Below are 16,369 nucleotides of genomic sequence, written 5' to 3'. Positions count from 1 at the left end.
AACCACTGTGCATGCAAAATGAGTTGAGACAATTTTAATACTTCATACTGCAACTGGGCAGGATAGAAAAATTTGTGGGAACAGTTTTTAGACACACAAACTCCCAATGACATGACAGACTAAAATGACCCTGCTTTGCCAATCTGCTGTTTAACATTTCCCTCGAATGCCAAAAACAGAACATGCCTCGAGGCCTTCTGACGTGCCAACAGGGATCTTATACACTAAGGTCCTGCTCCTGCAAGTATGGAAATACGTGACCAGTCCCCCTGTTCACAGGCATATATACAACTCTATGCACAGGTATTTACAGGTTCAGGGTGTGCATTTAAATTCCTGTAATCTCATAGTTTCCTTTTTAATACATGCACAAAGGAATTGCAGGGTAAGTTCTCATGAAGTCAATGGCAGTGCTGACTGCAAAAGTGGATCACAATACACTCTTTTACTAAAGAACACTTTATCTTGCATAAAAATCCAGACGTGTAAAAACTGGATACTTCAGTAATTTTATAGATAACCTGATAGCCATGCTAAAATAATATAACAAGTAGCAGTAATATATTGTTTAAGTTACTAGAAATTTTTTTGACTGTAAATGCACTTTTAATCTTCAGAGGACATTTAGGCAGATTCTTGGCTTTTGGAAGTGAAAAGGTTTTATTTTGCAGTTGGACAATTTTTTAGAAGCAGACGTTGAGAATTTTCTTTACCAAAGCAGATAGTGGGAATCAGTGGAGACTTCAGAAGAGGAATACATCACAGAAGCAGCTTGCTCTTTCCCCTTCGTTTAAGCTGCTTCACATCTTTAAAACCCTCGACAGCCAACCTACCAAATGATGCTAATAAGAGCTTTACTACTGCAGGCCAAAGAATAGGTTCCATCTTGGCTACTGCTAATGGAAAGGGGCCAGAGATCTGGAAAAGGAGATGGAGGGGGGAAGGTGGTGGGGTGGAAGGTGAAGAGAAGAGCTCAAGAACATTAAAGTGGGCAATTGCTCATGCTCTTAAGCCTGTGATGGGGAAGGGGGTCCACCATGAAGGGGAAAAAAATGCAGAATTACAGTTATTGCAATTCAAGTGACTAGCATTAACAAGATTAACTAGGCAAAACCCAGGATTATTCGAACAGGATCATTTTTTAGTTCACCAAAAACAAAAATTAATGAAAACAATCCAGAGAGCATTTAATAGTTACATTCTCATGAACTAAATTACACTGGTGAGCATTGCCAGTAGCCAGGTGAAAACTTCAGGGCACATGACACTGATCACTGACTGGCTAGAAAATATTACTTGAACAAACGTGCCTTTAAAATGATTTAACACACCACTGAATTCTCAAAACACTTTACCTGGGAGGGTGGGACCTGAGGAAGTTGCTGCACAGTGGAAATCTGTAACGGTGTTAGCTGTGTACTGGTAGCTGCCACCTGAGAAGTCTGGGTTTGATATTGGGGCAGCAGATGGACGGCGGGCTGCAATGGACAAACTGGCTGGCTGGCTAGAACCTGCTGCAGAGGAGCTTGCTGTGGCATGGATTGCTGCTAGAGAAAAAAAAAATAGCATATTAAGAAAGAATCAGTTCACCGGACACCAGTCTTGTTTTCTTCACAATTAAAGCTGTATGCTCAACACAGAACTGTCACTCATATTGAGTAGCACTGGTAAAAAAGACTGACACTTCCAGTTCAAACATTGTACAAGAGCCTAGGTTGAAGTCTTATTTAAATAAAACCTATATTACCACAAAAGATAGATGAGCTCTGTTTGGAGAGGATATTTTTAATAAATCATGCTGGCTCTTTAAAGCTAAGTAAAGGACAAAAGAACCTCTATTTTCTAGCCAGCCCTGCAAAATCTTCCAGCTATGGACCCCAAATATTCCTATATGTAGAGCAAACCAAGGCAATATTGTCATTCAAAAATTCACTCTATAAAAAAGCCTAGACATTCAAATGTACTGCAAATTGTACTCTCTGGCTGATCAAGGAATACACCGTTCTTATTGAAATAAAGCTACAAAAGCCAGATTCTAAGAATATTTCCCTCCACCCTGGCAGATCTGAATGTACACAAAGGCTAGGGAACTGATAGCATAAGAAACTTGTCTTACACTGACCACCCCTTAACCCTTTAATATCTGAAAAGGTGAACTACAAAGCAAAGACGACCCCCTCCCCACGTTTATGCTTTTTGTGATATATAAAGACACTTCTCAGAATTGAACAGTGATGTCAAGAGTATGTGACCAGAGCTGGCTCTCTCCCTGCTTCCAAATGAAGTGAATGGAATTCCAATTAATTATAAGTGAATATTCAGCATCCCTTCTCTGTTGGTCAGGAGGTGAGATAGCAAAAAGCTCAAATCACAAACTCAGGTAACATCACAATTTGCATTCTCTAGTAACCTTGCCAAGAGGGGAAAGTAAAGCCTGACTTCTTATATAAAAAGCAGCACTTTAAAAGATCCTTTGAGAATGTTTTAAATCATTGAAGGGCAAAACAAAGCTTTTTGTTTAATTTTTTGTTTTGTAATCCTGTCTTCAACATGCAGGGAAGCTTTTGCCAAGTCATAACTCATTTTATGAATGATCTCAACTCTCGCCTGCATGAACCACACTCTAGAGTTTCAGTGGTAGCTGTGTTAGTCTGTAACAGCAAAAAAACCAGGAGTCCTTGTGGCACCTTAGAGACTAACGAATTTATTTGGGCACAAGCTTTCGTGGACTAGAATCCACTTCATCAGATGTATGAAGTAAAAGATACAGGAGCAGGGATAAATACATGAAAGGATGTGGGTTGCTTTACCAAGTGTTAAATCAGTCTAAGGAGATAAATCAATTAACAGCAGCATACCAAGGGAGGAGAAATAACTTTTGAAGTGGTAAGAGTGTGGCCCACTACAGACAGTTGACAACAAGGTGTGAGTTGAAAGTTTAGTTGTTGTGACAACAGTTTTAGAACTTTTATTTGGATAGAGGAAATAGACAATTACACCATCTTCCGATACAAAATGCCTCTTGCCCCGCCCTGCTTTTTTGCTGCAAGTTTACATTACAGCATATATGAAAAGTGACAATTTCTAAATTAGAACCTAATTTTGTAAACATTCACAGTATAAGACAATTCAGCATTGGACCTCTCTCAGTTCAGCTGAACTCTGCCTAGTTCCTTTCATTAAGTTTTACACAATTACCATTTTATTCAATTGGAGAGCAGCTGGTGAGCAAACAGACTGGCACAAATCTAACATTACTGTACTCCTCCCAGTAAGCGATTTTGGATCTCGCAAGAGATTCTATAGTGACAGCCCTGGAAACCAAGCTCCGGGTTCACAGGCACAGGGGAGGCACTGCTACATTGGCCTGCCACACTACTGAAAATTTGATTAGAATGAGATCACTGTTCCATGGCTGACTTAATAAGTACGTTTTCACCTCTAACCATCTGTCCTGCTTCAGGGGTCTCAGTGAATGCTGGATGTAATTTAAGAGATAAATATGCTTGATGTTAAAACTGTAAAGATAAAAATAAATGAATAGGGAAATGTAAGCATTGCTTTTCATCTTTGCTGCTTCTGACGAATGACAGCTCCGTACTGTTTGATCTTGTGTGTTTTCAGAGATAGAATGCTTCAACAAGAACCCTCATTTCCTTTTTTAAAATATATAAACACAAGAACAGGGATAAAACGGATTAAGGAATCAAGTGGGCTTGCCCATCTAGACACATTTAAGACTGAAGCAGCTTTGTGGCTTCCAAACATTGTAAACAGGTGTGTGTTTGGCTACTTGCATCTGGTGGCGCAGGTTACTCAGCAAGTCTCAACGTAACAAGTAGGGCTGTCAAGCGATTAAAAAAATTAATCTCAATTAATCGTGATTAATCACACTGTTAAACAATAGAATACTATTTATTTAAATATTTTTGGATGTTTTCTACATTTTCAAATATATTAGGGCTGTCAATTAATCGCAGTTAACTCATGCGATTAACTCAAAAAAATTAATCGCGCTGTTATACAATAGAATACCAATTGACGTTTTAAAAATGTTGGATGTTTTTCTACATTTTCAAATACATTGATTTCAATCACAACACAAAATACCAAGTGTACAGTGCTCACTTTATTATTTGTGATTACAAATATTTACACTGTAAAAATGAATCTGCAAATGAATCTGAAAAAATCTGCAAATTCTGATGTGTCAGCAGAAAGCCCATGTGGCCAATACACACATTCCTGCAACTGGAGCTTTCCCCAGTTCTGTCCAAGAGGCAGTAACATTTCTGGCCGAATGAGAGAACATGAGAATATTTTGCCCATTAGAAAAAAGGGATACGATACAATAGTTCAAGATACCATAGGTTATAAACAGGAAGATCAAATTATGCTGTTTCTATGAGAGTGCTTTCAGAAAGAAGACAATACTTCATCCAGTAACAAAACTTGAGCTATTCCAGCACTGAATATTACTAAGACTAAAGAGATTTTGAGATCTTGATAGCTCTAAGTTCAAGAGAAAAATAAGCATTCATCTATGCCAACAATGCTAGTATTAGAAATACGGCATATTTTGACAGCCTAAATGGTGTGAGGGAGCTGGTGAAATAAGAAGACATCTGTCAGTAAGGCAGTACATTCCTCTGCCCTGTGCACAGAGAGCATAAACACTCCTCAGCCCATTTAAACCATAGCTTGCGTTCACAAAAGCCGAGTTTTTGGTAGAAACACAGAACGGGGACAGGTCTTTATGACATTTTCGTTGGCCTGAGATACACTTTTTACTACCAGTTAGTACGGGATTCTTGTCCAAGCAATCAAGAATTTGTGACTCTCAATTTTCCAGCATACAATAGATGCTTTGTAAATACCTTTACTATGCATGAAATTTCAGAGAATTATTTGAGCATCCTACTCCAGAGATCGGCAACCTTTGGCAACCTTTTCCCTGTCAGGGAAATCCGCTGGCAGGCCGGGACAGTTTGTTTACCTGCAGCGTCCACAGGTTTGACCAATCGCAGCTCCCACTAGCTGTGGTTCGCTGTTCCAGGCCAATGGGGGCTCCGGGAAGCAGTGGTCAGCATATCCCTCGGTCCATGCCGCTTCCCACAGCCCCCATTGGCCTGGAACGGCGAACCATGGCCAGTGGGAGCTGCCATCGGCCGAATCCGCCGACACTGCAGGTAAACAAACCGTCCTGGCCCACCAGTGGATTTCCCTGATGGGCCGCATGCCAAAGGTTGCCGATCCCTGTCCTAGACAGACATTGGAGGAATCAGCATTTTGGAGACTGTCTAGAGACAGCCAGATTCTTCATTTAGAAGAGTGTTACTTGGTGGATCAAGAACACACTGTACTATGTTTTTAAAAAATTATATAATTATTCCTAAATTCGAGGTGGGCCTCTGACCCTCATGCTCCCTTGGAAAAGATGCTCTAAAATCCCCCTGAGGATCTGAGAGCAGTTTAGAATAGACAAAAGTTTGTTTTTCCAATATTAATTTATTAGCGAGTCATGCACATCTCAAGTGCTAACAATAAAATGAAAACAAGAAAACAAAGTTGCTCCCTCACTTAGCTTTTTTATAAGTTATGCTTTGCTCAGACCTGCATCACCCTGTAGGTACTAAAGCAGGTATCAGAGCACCCAGCATGTTAATACATGGTGGTAGAGAAACTGTACAACAGGATATGCCAGGGTCTCAAACTATGGTGCTAGGACTCTCCGACTGAGTCAAACTATTTTTATTTATTTATTTGCTGTCCTGAAAATCATATAATACAAATGGCTGCCTGGGCTTTCCCTCAGGGTTCCTGTGTGCCTATTTCAGCTCCAGGTCGAGTCTCCCACAGCGAGCAAGGCTGCAGAGGCTGAGCAAAGTTTCCCCATCAGTGACCCTGCCAGACTACAGGGGCCTGCTGGGTTGCTGACACAGACTGTGTCTCTTCCTCTGCCCAACAACCCTTCTGCTAGTGCTCAGCCATCCCACAGCTGCCTGGGAGGAGAGAATAGGGGAGATAGATAGCAACCACCAATTGCCTCAGGGCCTCCCGGTAAGGAGGTGAAGAGGACGAGGACAAGCTCATCTACCTCAATGAACTATATTCACAGAAAGGCAGTTATAATTGCATATGTTTTCTACAGTATTTCATTAATGCGAATATTATCTCTAGCACATGTGAAAATGGGGCTCGGGATCATTTGCTCTGAGCAACATGGGGTTGCAATGATGAAAAGGTTGAGAGCCACCAGCATCAAGGAAGAGTGATCAGCTTTTCTAGTTAGCAAGCCAAACTACTGTGTGATTTAAGAGCAGATATTAAACTGGGATTCTCTCCACTACTGCGGATAAAGAGTTTATGTCAAAGTTCTGTCTACTCTGAAAAGCACCCAACCACTAAGTCACTGATGAGCCAGGGAAAGAAAGTGGAAACTCTGATGTATAATATTCATGAATGTAACTTCTGAATATTATGACTTATGTTCAAAAGCAAGGTTTCAAAACTAACTAATGCATTTAAATGGTGGTTTAACAGGTTCTCAGTACAGTAGTTCTATTCAATAAGCAGACCTGATCTCTTAGAAGTCCTCGAACTAACGTCGGACAGTGATTTTGCTAGCAAAAAGACCATTCAGAAGAAAAGAAAGGCAAGAGATGGGGTCAGATAGTTTAGCTTCTCACCTGCTGGCTGGCTAAAACAGGCTGAGATTGCCCCATCTGCAATGAAGCAACTGTGGTTGGCTGTATGACTGGGAATGTCATTGCTGGCTCTTGGTAATGCTGCGGTCGCTGAGAGATAACAGCAGGTGGAGCCTGAACCACTGTTAGTCCAGGCTGGAGGAAAGGAAAATAAATTACTTTAGAAGAAACATCAATAAAAAGTTGTCTACAACCGATTTTTAAGAACATGCTTGCTACTACATATTTAATTCAAAACAAGGAAAGAGAAATGAAAAACACAGGCAAAGGAAGGTAACATCTCCAGAAAGAGAGATTTCCCAGGGGAGATAAAAAAAAACAACCTGTATTGCATTTCTCTTTATTGGACCTAGGGCCACAACCCAGATAAGCTCCATCTTCTGTCACTGAAAGTGCTCTCTCTCTCACGCACACAAAATACATTAAAAAATCAACAACTAGCTTGGTAAACTCCAGTTGGTATCTTAAAAACAAACAACTTTTATTGCCAGGTGATTTACTGAAATTGGAGGCCAGGAGATTGATTTAGGATTTAAAAAAAACAATAAAAAAAACCAGCAACAGATAAGGAAGTAAAATAAAATAAGGTTCTTGATAAGCAAAGTCTCAAACTCCTGTACAAGGAAAAGGATAGGTATGTATATTAAAGAAAGGGCCAATAGACTTAAAACCCTATTTACCTACAAGGAACACCAATTACATCTCTTGCTGCATGATGCTATACTACCACAGTAATGTATTTAGAAATTTCCAACATAAATATGTCAGGAAGTATTCATTGCTTAAAAATCAAGTGTTCTTTTTAAGCTTGTAACAGTTTATACCTGTGTTGAAGATGAAAATGCAGTCAAAAATTAAGTGGACATGAAATATCTAGGAAGAAAATATTGCTTTTGACAAAATACAAAACCAACTGAAATACTTTCTGCTGTTTTACCCTTTGCAACACCCAATTAAAAAAAAAACAACAAAAAACAGATCACACTTAAGTCCAGTTACTGAGACTGTACCAATGAAATCAATAAAAAGAGTGTGTCTGCTCTAAGGCACTATACTGCACTGCTCAATTTTATGTCTTCTGCAGAAAAGGTATTGCTACACTCAATCATAGCTGTTATTTCTTCATGTGAAAAATACAGGAGAAAGGATGCAATCAACACCACTACATTCATAGGGCAGATGGCTTCAACAACTGAGGGAGTTTATTACAGAGGCCCAAGTTAAAACAAGATGGTGATTCAAGCCATTCTCAGGACCATTCAAACTAAATATACTGTACATTCTGTTGCAAGCATTATGGAAAACAAGGGGGAAACAGGGTAAGTGTGGCATTTCTGAAGCATCTGGGGAAATTTTGGACCAAACAGGACACACTTGTCATTCTTGGATGTGGGTTTTCTTCTTCTAAACCAACTAGGGATGAAACGAGGGATTCAACCTACCACATCACTGGTGGTGTTTTTACTAGCTAGGCTATTTCTACTGCTCTGCACAGATGGAGTCACTGGATTGTTCTGCTCTGTTAATGATGTTTTGCCAGCGCAAACTTTGTGGAAGGGCGGAGGTAGTTCAGGCATGTTGACTTCCCCATAACTGAAGGACTCAGAATGCAGGACTTTTTCTGTGACTCTTGCAGTTCTCACGGGAATAGAATTGGTCTTTTGGCTAATTATGTGCTGCAGAGATTCATGTAATAAAGGCAGGTCTGACCTTCTGTCGCAAGGCCTGCTTGCTTGAGGAACAGGTAGAGATACTGAGTTTTTCTCTTTGTTACAGAGGCAGCGAGGAGTATTTGTAGCACACTTAAGGGGTACTGACTTTTTTGGATCTTCTCCAGAATGAAGCAGATGGGCTAAGCATCCCTGACAACTGTGTTTAAGGATCATTAACTCAGTGGTATTTGCAGAGATCTCTAATGCCACTAACTGTGATTTACCTGCTTCTTCTTCTCTATTCGGTGAGATTTTTATGTTTTCCTCTATTAGTTCTGTTGGAAGAGAGGATGTAACATTTGGAGTCAAAGCCGCTACTGAATCGCTATGGCGACGATTATTGCTCTGAGTGCTGTGAATCATGGGTAACAAGTATTGGCTAACACAGGAGCAGTGTGCCACTGGAATTTCTGAAGGACACACTAGGCCTATATTGATTCTTTCACTGGAGAGATAGGAAGGTTTATGTTCGCTTGCACGCAATTGTTCTTGCAGTGATGAGTCCATTAATTCTTGGTGGCCAAGGTCATTGTAACATGAACACAAGAGTAAGTGTGAATATCTGTCTGGGTTACCAGTGTTGGGTTTTGGAGCTTCAATAACAGAAGTGCTTCTTCGCCTCTGTGCAACATTACATCTAAGCAAAAAGCTAGAAAGGCATTCAATAGACGCTTGATCTTTAGCACAACAGGAAGAAACATCGGACCCAAGAGGCTCTTGAACAAATGAAGGAACAATATGTGGCTATATTAACAACAAACAAAACACAAAAACAAAGAATAATTCTCAAATGGACATGCTCATGAGGTTAAGTCTAATCATGGCAAAGCTATTAAAAAAAACAACTCAGTGAAATGAAAAAGATGAATGCTCACTTTATGATGCTTAAATTAAAGTACTATAGCAAGCAGCAAAGCATTTCCTTGAGCACAGGAAGTACAATTATAAATGTCTTATCTTTCCATAGCAAAACTAAAATACATTTTTAGGCAACAGTATGAATACATGTATTAAATAAATCAGTATCGGTAGAAATGGGCAGAAAAGAAAAAGGGTGAGCCACAGGATCTACACTCACGGAAGGCAGAATATAAGGCGAGTCATTAAACATGGTCTAGTATATTCAACATTGTTGGGGGGGGGGGAGGAAAAAAAAAGACTTACTACTGAAGGCTGCTGGTAGTGCCCCAGCTGCTGAAGGGTTTGGGGCAAAGCCTGGCTCTCACTTAGAGGTGGACTGTAAACCCGTTGAATAGCAGGAGGTATTGAATCAGGCAGAGATGAGTAGATGACACTTTGCTGGCTGCTCTGGGAGTCTGAATAAACTGTGGACCCCTGACCGCTGTCAAATGTGCTGTCAGCTGAAAGAACAATCTTTTTTATTAAGAGCTTAACAAATCAAACAAAATGTTCAAGTAGTGACTTAATGGGGAGGCCTGTGTGGGGTTTATGCAATTGGCATTTTTACCACCCTAGCTATTTCTACCATATACGTAAGTTATAGAATACAAATGCTATTTTCTGTGAATATATTCCTCCCTGAAGCCAGAAATGAAGAGAGTCTCCTATGGATTTTGTGCAGAGCTAGGCACATTGATATTCCCTTCAGAGGTCACAACATTGATGTTAAGAATTGCAGACCTTCTATGGATTTTATAGCATGAAAGAACAGTGAGCTGATTGTGACTTCAATGGGAGAGGAAGGATCTCAGCTGCCTGCGGGATGAATTCCTTTGGAGATAGAGTGGTTTTAATGATTATTTTAATTCCCTTTTGGTTAGTGGTGTTGCATATTTCAATTTCAAATAAGTTATGAAATGTTACATTACTTACTGTGTGTTAGCCAATATAAAATTTATAATCAGCTTCACTATGTAGTACCACCTTAGTTGAGGAATACTAACAAAACAAGAAAAAATAGGGGCAAATGTACAATGGAGAAACTGGAGGAAAACAAATCATGGCTTTTTGACAGCTGTATATTAATTGGTGCAAGACAGCAAGTAAAAGAGTAGGCATACCTAAAAAACTGCTCTAAATCATTAACTTGATTTTGACTTGCCCTACAATTTTAGGCATTGCTTGCCATGGAAGCACAGTAAAGCTACACAAGAACAGATCCACCGAAATTACAACTGAATACTAAGCAATTTTAATACACCCTACTCTTCCCTGGTTTTGTTACTACGAACAGAAAGCCTTAACATACCTGGACTCGACACCATAATAACTGGATGAAATAAAACTGCTTTATATAAGCAGTCATCTTGATCCAAGTTTTTAATGAATAGGAGCACAATTCACCACTTTGTCAGTGCTCATAATACAGAAAGTTAGCCTGACTAATCTGAAAAATTGCACAACTCTGGGAACTGGGCAAGAGTGACATCTTTGTCAAAACGGAAATAAGGCTTATAATGGCATTGTTAAATATTAACGGCTTGAAAAAAAGGTCTTTTCAAGTTTACTGAAGCCAGTAAAATATATCTGCACTGTTAACTAGCTTCTTTTTCTATAGATGTTGTTTTTACACTTGAAATAACCAAGGCAGCAGTAGTAGTGAAGTTAAAATACCTTGTCACAACAGAGAGGAGTTAAAAATCTGGACCAAAAGTGGACTGTAGCAGACTTGAACCATAACTGTTAAAAGGATTTTGAATTAAAGGAGTATGATTTTACCATATCTTTATCTAAAACCCTCCCTCTTCCCCATCCCCTCACCTCCCACACAGGGCTTGCTCTACGGGGTTTGAATAAAATGGGACCCAGAAGTGAGCCCCACTCAGTTTTCAGAAACTAACCTCCCAAATATGTTTTGAAAAAACTAAAACCCACCTCTAGTTTTCCTCATTGCCAGTTTAAAATAATCAGATGCTGCCTGTTATAACGATGTAGGTGTTTTATAGAATACGGAGTTTCATCATTATAAATAGTTATTCAAGACCACAAAGGAAGACAGAGTGTAAGTGAACAGAGCTAAAGCAGAAGCTGAGAGTCAAACCTAGATTTTCTTGGCACACCATGTCGCACACAGATATTAAATTATTAATATAATCTCTGCATCCTCTCTCTCTACCAAATGAACAGATAGGGAAGTGATTTATAGAGCTTTTAGACTCAATAGCACTAAACAAGCATCCAAAGACATGGGATATGGAATTGCTAAAGTACAGCAAGAAATAAATTACAAGACAGAACCAGGAAGCAAGTTGGGTATATAATATATATATTTACACCCCATAAATTGTCAGCTCAAAGGTCACAGAAAGGCACAATTAACCTCAGTTAGCTATTATTTTTAACTAACTTAGTGCCTTTTATAAAAGGTTCTTCAAAGGCAGGGGTGGCCAACCTGAGCCTGAGAAGGAGCCAGAATTTACCAATGTACACTGCCAAAGAGCCACATTAATACGTCAGCAGCCCCCCATAAACTCCCCCCTGCCCCCAGCGCCTCCCACCCACTGGCAGCCCCCCGTTCAGCACCTCCCAGTCAGCTGTTTTGTGGGGTGCAGGAGGCTCTAGGGGGGAGAAGGGAGGAGCGAGGGGATAGCAGACTCAGGGGAGGGGCGGGAAGGGGTGGAGTGGGGGCAGGGCCTGTGGCAGAGCTGGGGGTTGAGCAGTGAGCCCCCCCCGGCACACTGGAAAGTTGGCGTCTGTAGCTCCAGCCCTGGAGTCGGTGCCTGTACAAGGAGCTGCATATTAACGTCTGAAGAGCCGCGTGTGGCTCTGGAGCCAAAGGTTGGGCCACCTCTGCTCAAAGGAGTCAGCTTATGTGAGTTAAGTATGTAGTCAGAAAAATATAAGATCAGACCAAATCATCTTCTTCCAAAAGTTTTGAAAGTACTATAAACATTCTGTAAAGTTCTGAAAATATTGTAAGAGTAAGACAATTTTATGCCTTCTGAAAGTCTGCTGTTTTGTGCTGACCTTGTTGAACTATTATTATGTTCAATACTCAAAAGCTAACTCAAGCACAATGCATGAACTATAAAATGGGTAAGGATTTTGTATCCTTATTTATAAAATACCTGAATTAAGGAATAAGCAGTCTCTGTGCTCCAAATAATATCTATTTAAATCGAAGAACGTCTATAATAAAATTCCAAAGCAACAAAAAGGTAGCATTGGCTTAACAGTTTAGGAGAAGCCATACATCAGTTTGTCTAAGGGATATACCCTTGTCTAAACCAAGGGATAATGCACCCTACAGGGATGTGATTTTTCAAGCACATTAATGTCTCATGCATTAATTGGTCTGTATAAACCCTGCTGGTGTGCACTAAAGGTTTTGAATACTACTACATTAAAGTGGGCTATGGAACCATTAGCACGCACCAGCGGGTTCTACCTGGACCAATTAATGCACAATTGATTAGTGTACTTTAGAAATCACACCTCCCACACGGCACATCGCTGTTCGGCATAGACAAGCCCTTAGTAAAACACGTAGCCCCAAACTTTTTCTGAGCTTCCAGTCTAAAGTATTTTGCAATATCAACCTGAAAACCACTAATACTTAAAGTACACCAACAAAATTATAAATACACTCACAGTTCAGTGAGATGGGGAGCCTGTCTTGCTGACAAAATGTGTTCTGAAGCTTGATCTGGGGGTGGGGAAAGGGGGACATGGTCTTAAATTATTTTTGATCACCACAAGACTGCAATTTTCCCCCTAAATCACTGAAGAGAAACCTGAGGCTCAGAAATAGGAAAATGAAAGCTCTGTAACTAAAGCTGGGTACCTTCTCATTCAGAAATGCCCAAAAAGCAGCTGAGTTTCTACTTCGAGAAAATCAGTTGCAGGGACTTGTAACATGTCTCACAATTTCGTCCTGCAATGGACCAGAGAGTGCTGTTGAGCCAACAGCATCTTGGTTGAAAGGGTTACTGGTCAACCTTCTCCCCCTATATCCAGGGTCTGCAAATAAAACAGAAATACAGCTGGGTCCGAAGTTTCTTCAAATGAGCAAAGAGAAGATGGTCTTTCTGAGAATGGAAAGGAGATGCTATTTGCCAAGTGTTCTGATGAATGTTTCCACACTGGTCTGCATGGACATTCATAATCCGTCCTTTGGACAAAGGGTTCAGCTTGTCTTAGTGCCCAAATGTCAGCAAGGGACGCTTAGTGTGCCTCCCACGACAAGTTATTAAAGGAGTCAGCAAGGGAAATCCTGCACTTCTGCTCTTCATTTGAAGAGTTGAGTCAGCACCTCACCATGTGAGAGCCAAGAACTTCACAACGTAACGGCATCGTGAAGAACCTGGCATGGGCCTGCAGGCATTTTCTTAGTAGCAAGAATTTGTCTGGGTATGAAACAGTGGGGCCATGAGGTTTAAGATGTGATGTTCAGGATCCATGTGACCAAGTCACTACCTTAAGCTGTCATTTGCTTGGCACCTTCCATGACAACTGCAATACACCACTCCCACTAAATGCGGAAATCTTTGACTGCTTCCTGAAGTGTCCAGTGTCTGCTCTCTTCTGTTGTACATCCTGGCACAGCTTTACAAAAGAACAAGCCTTCAGTAGAGCCACCATACACATCACGCACAAACTGCTAGAAACCACCACACCTTTGTTTTCAGAGCAGTTCCTCTTGGACAAACTCATCTGTGTCACTAATGGAGTGAGAAGCAGTGACATCAGGCAAGCCACACAGTTCAGTCTGCTAGCTGAATCATGCCCTGCAACTTTTGAAATCACAACCGTTGCACAAGGAAGGAAACAACCTTCTGCAAAGTTATACAATTTTCACTGCTGGGCCATTCTTGTCAATACCAAATAAGATGCCTGAAGAGCATTTGTGCTGACATTGCCAGGTTGAGGAATGAAGTCTCATTGCTTTTTCCAAGACATGACATTGACTCCAGAAATAAAAGCCTCAGGTTCATCTTTCAGTAACTGATGTTTGGCATCTAAAAGCATCCCGACATCAGCCAGTGCTTCAGGACATGCTACCTGCCATGCTTTCAAGTCACATGACATACAACCATACATCATATCTTTGCTATTATTCCATCCTGTCCTTTTTCCTTTTGAACCATCATTTGGACAAACTTAACGCTTTCCTTCCTACAACACAATCAGACTTTCTGAATCATCTCAGGGCAGAAGTTAACTGCAAAGACTCCAAGAATTGGGCAATACTGTCATGAGAGGTTCAAGCAGTGGCTTCATGCCATAGTAAATACAGTCAACAGCTCACATCTTGATTGTTCAAATTCAATGACTTTTTGTCATGACATTTTGCTTGGATATTTTCATTTCATGTGGTACATAATTTTAAAAAAATAGGTGTGTGCTGTTCTGTAGGAAGTTAAATTCAAGCCCATACAAAGGTTCAGATTCAATGCTATTTTGTTAACAGAGTCTCTAGCAGCCGGATGCACATTCTAATGTTCTGCAGTAGTCTATAGTAAGCTACTATCTGGGTATCTCGGGTTACAACAATGTGGTGGCCATAAAGGAACAAATAATTAAAGGGTTTATGTCATGTATCTATTTTGATATCTTTTTAGCTGAACTGAATTCCACCCCCCCCCGCCCATCCCTCTCCTCCACATTGTCTGCATGATTTGCAAAACCCTGGATATCCTATGCAACCCAGAGATTGCGAAACCCTGAATACAAAAATGCAGAAGTGATGTAGAAAATTACTACATCTCTGGTAAAGTTAAAGTATATCAAAGAAGAGGGCTCAACAAGACTAGAGAATCCTCCAATTACCCTATAAAAGTGATTTGCCATTAACGCAGTTGTATTGTACTATCCTTTTGTTGATAAAGTTATAGCAAGTATTGCATCTTCCTGGTTTTATGTTTTTTCCCTTAAGGACAACCAGGAAAGTAGCTACTGGACTAGACAAAAATTTCAGTATAATGGGAAAAATGCAGTGATTACAAAAAAATCATTATTTTATTTATTTTGTTTTGGACCAGGGTTGCCAGGCATCCGGTTTTCGACCGGAACGCCCGGTTGAAAATGGACCCTGTGGCTCCAGTCAGCACTGCTGATGGGGCGCTAAAGGTCCGGTTGGCAGCACAGTGGGGCTATGGCAGGCTTCCTGCCTGCCCTGGCTCTGCATGGCTCCCAGAAGCAAACGGCACGTCTGGCTCCTAGGCACAGGGGCACCCAGGTGGGCTTATGCACTACCCCCGCCCCGAGCGACAGTTCCGCAGCTCCCACTGGCCAGGAACTGTGGCCAGTGGGAGCTGTTGGGGCAGTGCCTGCAGGCGAGGGCAGTGCACAGAGTCCCTTGACTCCCCTGCCTAGGAGCTGGACATGCCGGCCACTTCTGGGAGTCACATTAGGTAAGCGCTGCCCAGAGCCCATACCTCCTCATCTCTGATACCCCCACCCCCTGCCCTGAGCCCCCTCCCGCACCCAAACTCCCTTCCTGCACCCCCAGACAGAGTCATCACCCCCGCCCACACCCCAACCCACTGCCCCAGCCCAGAGCCTCCTCCTGCATCCCAGACCCCTCATCCCCGGCCCCACCCAGCACCTTGAAGCCTTTATCCCCAGCCGCACCCAAGAGCCTGCACCTCCAGCTGGAGCCTTCACCCCCTTCCGCACCCCAACCCCCTGAAAATGAGTGAGTGAGAGCGGGCAGTGGAGAGTGAGTGACCAAGGGAGGGGGGATGGAGCGGGGCGGGGGGGGGGGGGCAACGGTGTTTGGTTTTCTGAAATCAGAAACCCTATTTTGGACAAGTGTATGCTATGAAGTAAGAAGTTTCACAATGTATATGTTCACCTTTCTTTCAGAAAATTATCAAAAAGTGAAAAAGGAACATTTGTAGTATTTTGAGTATATTAAAGGACTATTGTACCTTTATCACAAATTGCAAACTCGTGTACATTATTTTACCCTCCTCCTCTCAACAGGGGCACAGTTGTAGGGGTTGCAAGAATGGCTAGCTCATCTGACAACATGGTATGAGCCAACCC

At 41.3% G+C, this 16,369-nt stretch overlaps 1 protein-coding gene across 1 annotated transcript in view; it reads right to left on the bottom strand.

Annotated features, from left to right (window-relative positions):
* The window catches only part of WNK2 (WNK lysine deficient protein kinase 2), a 163,142-nt gene that overhangs the window by 57,785 nt on the left and 88,988 nt on the right, over positions 1-16,369 (bottom strand). Inside the window, exons 8-10 of the mRNA XM_077821699.1 lie at positions 9,584-9,780; positions 6,690-6,842; positions 1,356-1,547 (exon numbers count right to left, since the gene is read on the bottom strand). Coding sequence (XP_077677825.1) covers positions 1,356-1,547; positions 6,690-6,842; positions 9,584-9,780 — 542 coding nt within the window. The remainder of the gene's footprint in view (positions 1-1,355; positions 1,548-6,689; positions 6,843-9,583; positions 9,781-16,369) is intronic.

The sequence above is a fragment of the Eretmochelys imbricata genome, chromosome 7 (genome assembly GCF_965152235.1).
Source record: "Eretmochelys imbricata isolate rEreImb1 chromosome 7, rEreImb1.hap1, whole genome shotgun sequence".
NCBI classification, from domain to species: Eukaryota; Metazoa; Chordata; order Testudines; family Cheloniidae; genus Eretmochelys; species Eretmochelys imbricata.
Note: the sequence above shows the minus strand (reverse complement) of the source record. Positions and strands in the feature narration are given on the sequence as shown.